General features: G+C 41.2%; 1 protein-coding gene across 2 annotated transcripts; it reads left to right on the top strand.

Moving 5' to 3' along the window:
* The first annotated feature begins 2,358 nt into the window (after window positions 1–2,358).
* Window positions 2,359–5,516, top strand: LOC139422702 (trypsin-1-like). 2 transcript variants are annotated; one of them, XM_071173981.1, is made up of 7 exons: window positions 2,359–2,432; window positions 3,724–3,851; window positions 4,031–4,181; window positions 4,317–4,567; window positions 4,761–4,897; window positions 5,048–5,149; window positions 5,336–5,516. In XM_071173981.1, the coding sequence occupies exons 1-7, from the start codon at window positions 2,374–2,376 to the stop codon at window positions 5,381–5,383; spliced, it is 876 nt and encodes a 291-aa protein (XP_071030082.1). In that variant the 5' UTR covers window positions 2,359–2,373; the 3' UTR covers window positions 5,384–5,516. The 2 variants fall into 2 exon arrangements, with proteins under 2 accessions (XP_071030082.1, XP_071030073.1); XM_071173972.1 differs by lacking the exon at window positions 5,336–5,516 and having other exon boundaries at window positions 5,048–5,230.
* Window positions 5,517–7,672: the final 2,156 nt, after the last annotated feature.

Here is a 7,672-nt window from a genome sequence, read left to right on the forward strand (position 1 = left end):
AGGTGTCTTTTATACAGGTAACGAGTTCAAACAGGTGCAGTTAATACAGGTAATGAGTGGAGAACAGGAGGGTTCTCTTGAATCTAGGGGGCACTATTTTCATATTTGGAAAAATAACGTCCCCAAAGTAAACATATATTTTGTCAGGACAAGATGCTAGAATATGCATATAATTGACAGCTTATGATAGAAAACACTCTAAAGTTTCCAAAACTGTAAAAATATTGTTTGTGAGTATAACAGAACTGATATTGCAGGCGAAAGCCTGAGAAAAATCCAATCAGGAAGGGTCTCTTATTTAGAAAGCTCTGCGTTCCTATGCGTCCCTATTGAGCAGTGAATGAGATATCAACCAGATTCCTTTTTCTATGGCTTCCCTAATGTGTCTAGTGTCACAATACATAGTTTCAGGCTATTATTTTGAAAAATGAGCCTGAACGTCAACATTGCGTCAGTGGTCAGCTGAAGTCTCTCAGTGTTTTCTGCGTAAAGGACAAATGCGGCCATTGTTTCTCTCTATCCTACTAAGAAGCCACCAGTTCCGGTTGATATATTATGGAATAGATATTTGAAAAACACCTTGAGGATTGATTATAAACAACATTTGCCATGTTTCTGTCGATATTATGGAGCTAATTTGGAATATTTTTCAGCGTTGTAGTGACCACAATTTCCGGTCGATTTCTCAGCCAAACGTGAAGAACAAATGGAGCTATTTCGCCTACAAAAATAATATTTTTGGAAAAAAGGAACATTTGCTATCTAACTGGGAGTCTCGTGAGTGAAAACATCTGAAGCTCATCAAAGGTAAACAATTTAATTTGATTGCTTTTCTGATTTTCGTGACCAGGTTGCCTGCTGCTAGCTAGTCATAATGCTATGCTAGGCTATCGATAAACTTACACAAATGCTTGTCTTGTTTTGGCTGTAAAGCATATTTTCAAAATCTGAGATGACAGGGTGATTAACAAAAGGCTAAGCTGTTTTTCAATATATTTCACTTGTGATTTCATGAATAGGAATATTTTCTAGTAATATTTATGTCTGTTGCGTTATGCTAATTAGTGTCAGTTGATGATTACGCTCCCGGACCCGGGATGGGTAGTATCAAGAGGTTTCTTAAAGAAAAACTAACAGGTCTGTGAGAGCCGGAATTCTTACTGGTTGGTAGGTGATCAAATACTTATGTCATGGAATAAAATGCAAATGAATTACTTAAAAATCATACAATGTGATTTTCTGGATTTTTGTTTTAGATTCCGTCTCTCACAGTTGAAGTGTACCTATGATAACAATTACAGACCTCTACATGCTTTGTAAGTAGGAAAACCTGCAAAATCGTCAGTGTATCAAATACTTGTTCTCCCCACTGTAGCTGAAAAGAGAGAACAGTAACTTATTACTTCAGGTTCATGTTTTGTCTACTGATACTACATTCTCATCTACGGCTCATATACATATATAATACTGGATTAAATAATTATGTAGTAGTAACTGCTTACTGTACCTCTCTCCACTGGCTCCACAGTGACCTGCTCAAAGGGTCCAGGACTCTGCACACCTCCTCCACCACCTCCCATTCCTTTTGGATCAGAGCATCAACAGGTGCATTGACATTGGCCAGGGTAGAGATGATGGCATCCTTTGACTCAAGAAACATAACATGTTGAATTCCACCTAGTAGTACAGTCTTGTTTAGGTCTCAGCTCAAGCATCCCCATCTGTCATTGTGTAGACTTTAGTTTTTTAGCACCTACTGTGCTCCTGTGGAAGTATTCCACAACTGCTTTCATTTTGTCCACAGTGGGCTTCATCACCTTCAGAGCATCTCTTACAATCAGGTTGATTTTGTGGGCAAGACATGGATGATGGGTCCATTCTAAAATGTTCATGGCTTTGGATATGTTAGCTGCATTGTCGCTAACACAACAGACCACTTTTCCATCTACTTTTCCATCAATTTTCTCATGGCTTCAGGAAGCAAATGCTGTAGGAATGACTTATATTAATGACTTTAATATTCACATGGAAAAGTCCACAGACCAACCCCAAATGGCTTAACCACCTAACTGAGGAACTAAATTTAACCTCGCACCACTAAAAAATAAAAACATTTGTCATAAGAAACTAGCTCCCTGGTATACAGAAATACCCAACTCCTGAAGCAAGCTTCCAGAAAATAGGGACGGAAATGGCGCTACACCAAACTGGCAAGCTTGTGTGGGGAGGAGGAACAGGGCGTACTGGGCTGTGGAGGCGTACTGGAGGTCTGGAGTGTAGAGCTGACACAACCCATCCAGACTGGATGGTTATGCTTGCCCTGCAAATGCAGGGCGCTGGCACAGGACGCACAGGGCTGTGCAGACTCACAGTATGCAGAGCCGGCGCAGGATATCCTGGTCCATGGAGGTATACTGGTATTTCGAATTGAGGTTGGTAAACATATTATGGTTAGGGTTGAGGTTAGGGTTGAGCTGGGATGTGGACATGAAGCTAGGGTTAAGTTTGAGGTTAGGCTTGAACTGGGATGTGGACATGAAGCTAGGGTTAAGTTTGAGGTTAGGCTTGAACTGGGATGTGGACATGAAGCTAGGGTTAAGTTTGAGGTTAGGATTGAACTGGGATGTGGACATGAAGCTAGGGTTAAGTTTGAGGTTTAGGTTTGAACTGGGATGTGGACATGAAGCTAGGGTTAGGTTTAGGGTTAGGGTTTGGGTTGAGCAGGGATGTGGACATGAATCTAGGGTTAGGGTTGAGGGTTAGGGTTTGGGTTGAGCAGGGATGTGGACATGAAGCTAGGGTTAGGTTTAGGGTTAGGGTTGAGGGTTAGGGTTTGGGTTGAGCAGGGATGTGGACATGAATCTAGGGTTAGGGTTGAGGGTTAGGGTTTGGGTTGAACAGGGATGTGGACAAGAGCTAGTGTTATGGTTAGGATAGAGGGTTAGGGTTTGGGTTGATTAGGGATTTGGAACAGAAGCTAGGGGTAGGGTTGTGGCAAGGTTTCAGGTTGAGCTGGGACGTGAAATGAAGGTAGGGTTAGGCTTGAGAGATATGGGTAAGATTAGGATTAAGCCGGGGTGTAGACTTTAATTTACTGTCGAAGTACAACTGTTTATTTGAAGTGTTAATACCTAATATAATACATTACACTACCCAAGTGTGTGCTTACTTTGATTGTTTTACTGCATATTAACTGCATACAGTATAATGATTTTTGTAGGAATTTATGGTTATACAATTTATGTAATGAACTCATGGCCATATAAGGTATACAGAGTTTATTTTTAAGACAGCCTTGAATGACTTTCCAACAAAACCCCATAAACCCAGTTTACTTGTTTACAAAGCTAAAATTGGCCTTGTGAGCAGCAAAGTTGTGTTTGTCGACTTCTCCAAGAGAATACCACCGTGTGAACCACACAGCTGTGTTGCAGTCATGTTGAGGTCAAGATACAGTCTGAACTGCAGAGAATACTGGCCATCTCAAACTGGCAGTTGTAGTGCACTGTACATTTAGCACTGTCTCCTGTAAGAAATTCAATCAAATCCAGATGGCAAGAACCTGCACTTAAAAGTAGAGACTAATGAAAACATATATTTAGCTTTCTGCTGCCTTCAGGGTCAACTTCATACCACACCATGATGGAAAATGCTTTGTCATAATGCTGACCTTGGCAGTGCACCTTTTGCCTCTGATTGGATTTCTCTTGACCAATCAAACAGTTCCATTAAACGGGGCGGCACACCCAATTCTGCATATATACCAGGGGTGCAGATTAACCCCTTTCATCGACAGGATCATACAGCAACCATGATTTCACTGGTCTTCGTTCTGCTCATTGGAGCCGCTTGTGAGTATAATAATGACCATAGAAAAAATAACAGGACTGTGTAATGACACTAACATCACAAATGTGTTTTTTTGACGTTATTAAGAAATATGTTGTTGTTGTTTTATCATAGTGCTATGCTTTTCCATCTCAAAAGCTGAGGTAATATCGTTAAGAATGTGCCTGCTCTCTGTTTACAGTCGCCACGGAGGACGACAAGATCGTTGGAGGGTATGAGTGCAAGGCCTACTCCCAGCCCCACCAGGTGTCTCTGAACTCTGGGTACCACTTCTGTGGTGGCTCCTTGGTCAATGAAAACTGGGTTGTGTCTGCTGCTCACTGTTACAAGTCGTAAGTACACTCCCAAGTGAACTACTAGCAACATATTGAGTCAATAACAACTAGCAACAATTTGATAAGCTTAACTTTTGCGAAACTAAAGGACACAAGTGAACTCCACATTCACATGAATTCTCTCTCTTTCAGCCGTGTGGAGGTGCGTCTGGGCGAGCACAACATCAAGGTGACTGAGGGAAGCGAGCAGTTCATCTCTTCATCCCGCGTGATCCGTCACCCCAACTACAGCGCCTACGACCTCGACAATGACATCATGCTGATCAAGCTGAGCAAGCCCGCCACCCTCAACACCTACGTGCAGCCTGTTGCTCTGCCCAGCAGCTGTGCCCCCGCTGGCACCATGTGTACCGTCTCTGGATGGGGCAACACCATGAGCTCTAGTGAGTAAAGAACCTGGGTCAAAGGTCACATGTGCCAGTTGGTCATCTTCATGGTGACTGAGTGTGTTTACAGGCATAGCAAATGTAAACCTACTATTAAAAACACTGTCATCATGTCTAACTATAACTCTCCTCCTTCTACCTTCCTCCCTCCATCCTTCTCTCTCTCGCTCTCTCTATCCCCTCCTTACAGCCGCAGATGGCGACAAGCTGCAGTGCCTGAACATCCCCATCCTGTCCTACAGCGACTGTGACAACTCCTACCCTGGCATGATCACCAACGCCATGTTCTGCGCTGGATACCTGGAGGGAGGCAAGGACTCTTGCCAGGTACTTACCACACTGACCTCAATTCAGGGGTATCACAAGGATGACTTTAAATTGACTTATTCAGTTGATTAGAAATATATTGAGAATGAAATAACCAATTAATATCACTATCTCGATCTCTCAATCTTTATCTATCTCTCTCTCTCTCAGGGTGACTCTGGTGGCCCTGTGGTGTGCAATGGTGAGCTCCAGGGTGTTGTGTCCTGGGGTTATGGCTGTGCCGAGCCCGGTAACCCCGGTGTCTACGCCAAGGTAAGACAGAAACATTGTTTTCCTGTTGTGTTTGAGGAAAACATCAACATTCATAAATCACTGTGACATACTTTGGTTTCCTGAAGGAAAAAGACATTGAGTCTATAAAATATTGATTGATGGTTCTCATGTTGCCTCCCATTGAGCGTGTCCACTAATGTCTCTCTTCTTCTTCTCTTCCTTCAGGTGTGCATCTTCAATGACTGGCTGACCAGCACCATGGCCACCTACTAAGTCTGATCCTAGCTTTGGTCGTCCAGTACGTTCGCACAACTCTACAACATCCCGTTCCAGATCAACATCCACCTTTTGTACGGGAGATTAGACATTATTTATGTTTATGATAAATAAAGCATTTAACACTAAATACTTTTTTTCTGTTGTGTTTGTACTCTCAGTGTCCTTAGAAATCTTTGTAAAGCTCTTTCTATCTTCTCATGTCAAGTAGTTTTACTAGTAAACACCAGAGAAACTAGTAACCACTAGCAAATTGTTAAAGTATGGATCAAGAATATACCGTTTTTCTTTCTAAAGGATACAGGGGGTAAATTCATTGTGTCATGGTACCCTACCGTAACCATTTGATTTGTATCAATACAGCAAGATACAACAAGGTACATTATTGATTGCAAGGATTTTTTTCTATAGTTGTGTATTGATGCGTTGCTGCTCACAATAGCTGTATGTTAAAAGTGTGGCATAATTGCTCCTCCTTCTTACCCATTTAGAGTATTGTCTCTGAGAGTTGGGTTGCTACTGAAATACTATGTAGGGCAACATGAATATGGTTAGATCTTACATAATGCTTTACACCGAGCAAACATATAAACTGTGACATCCACTTGGTTTCTCTAAAGAAAAAGACATTGAGTCTATAAAACAGATTGGTGGTTCTCATGTTGGCTCCCATTGAGTGTGTCCACTAATGTCTTGAAGAGTATTACTAGGGCCGGCTCTAGCCTTTTTGGAGCCCTTTGCAAGATGTGGTTGGGGAGGCCCACCACCTCGCAAAAAATATATGGGGGATTGGAAATGATATAGACAATTACATTGATGGAAGCCACAATTTATCTGCAACATTAAAGCTAATCTATAATCTTCTTAAATATTAATCATAATAAAAAATATATAGAGTATATATTAATATGGGCCCGTGGAGGTCAGGGCGCCTGGGCACATGCCCTGCGTGCCCGGTTGGTATTCGGCCATGATTACTACAAGTTTATATAGCTGGCTAGATCAAATACCAATCTAAAACTGTTTTACTGACATGGCTGCACTCAGGGTCAGTCAAATGGAATGGCTAATTGAGTGACTGTCAGGGACAGTAGTAATAGTAATTTAGTAATAGTAAATCAATAGTAATTTGAGACCATGACTGAGTTACACCCCAAAAAATCCTAAATAAATAAAATGTGTTTGTTTTTGTGGTCGGGGGACCCCTAGCGGTCGGGGGCTTTAAACGACCAAATCAAATCAAATTTATTTACAGTGCCTTGCGAAAGTGTTCGGCCCCCTTGAACTTTGCGACCTTTTGCCACATTTCAGGCTTCAAACATAAAGATATAAAACTGTATTTTTTTGTGAAGAATCAACAACAAGTGGGACACAATCATGAAGTGGAACAACATTTATTGGATATTTCAAACTTTTTTAACAAATCAAAAACTGAAAAATTGGGCGTGCAAAATTATTCAGCCCCCTTAAGTTAATACTTTACGTTCATTTCTAGGAGACAGAAGGCGTCTCCTTCCTGAGCGGTATGATGGCTGCGTGGTCCCATGGTGTTTATACTTGCTTACTATTGTTTGTACAGATGAACGTGGTACCTTCAGGCTTTTTGGAATATGTTCCCAAGGATGAACCAAAGTTGTGGAGGTCTACAATTTTTATCTGAGGTCTTGGCTGATTTCTTTTGATTTTCCCATGATGCCAAGCAAAGAGGCACTGAGTTTGAAGGTAAGCCTTGAAATACATCCACAGGTACACCTCCAATTGACTAAAATTATGTCAATTAGCCTATCAGAAGCTTCTAAAACCATGACATAATTTTCTGGAATTTTCCAAGCTGTTTAAAGGCACAATCGACTTAGTGTATGTAACTTTCTGACCCACTGGAATTGTGATACAGTGAATTATAAGTGTTATAAATTATAAGTCTCTAAACAATTGTTGGAAAATCACTTGTGTCATGCACAAAGTAGATGTCCTAACCAACCTGCCAAAACTATAGTTTGTTAGCAGGAAATTTGTGGAGTGTTAATCACTCCAACCTAAGTGTATGTAAACTTCCAACTTCAACTGTATATTGCTGCTAGAGTATGCTATTGAACACATACACATGTTCTAATGAGACAAAATCCTTTTGGCTACTGGTACATGGTAACATGCTAACAAAATGATGAGCCAGGTTGAGTTCAGTTCGCTTCAACAGTTGCTACGTTATGTGACTGTTTGTACTGAACCAGATGTTTCCTCAAAACGGTGCGCACAGTTTTTCAACAGCTTTTTTTAACTGGTCAT

Source organism: Oncorhynchus clarkii, chromosome 2 (genome assembly GCF_045791955.1).
Source record: "Oncorhynchus clarkii lewisi isolate Uvic-CL-2024 chromosome 2, UVic_Ocla_1.0, whole genome shotgun sequence".
Taxonomy (NCBI): domain Eukaryota; kingdom Metazoa; phylum Chordata; class Actinopteri; order Salmoniformes; family Salmonidae; genus Oncorhynchus; species Oncorhynchus clarkii.

Coding starts and splice junctions, on each gene's coding strand:
- LOC139422702 (XM_071173972.1), top strand. CDS start 2,374: ATGCAGAGCCGGCGCAGGATATCCTGGTCCATGGAGGTATACTGGTAT. Junction 4,182..4,316: donor GCTGCTCACTGTTACAAGTC/GTAAGTACACTC, acceptor TCTCTCTTTCAG/CCGTGTGGAGGTGCGTCTGG. Junction 4,568..4,760: donor GGGCAACACCATGAGCTCTA/GTGAGTAAAGAA, acceptor CCCTCCTTACAG/CCGCAGATGGCGACAAGCTG.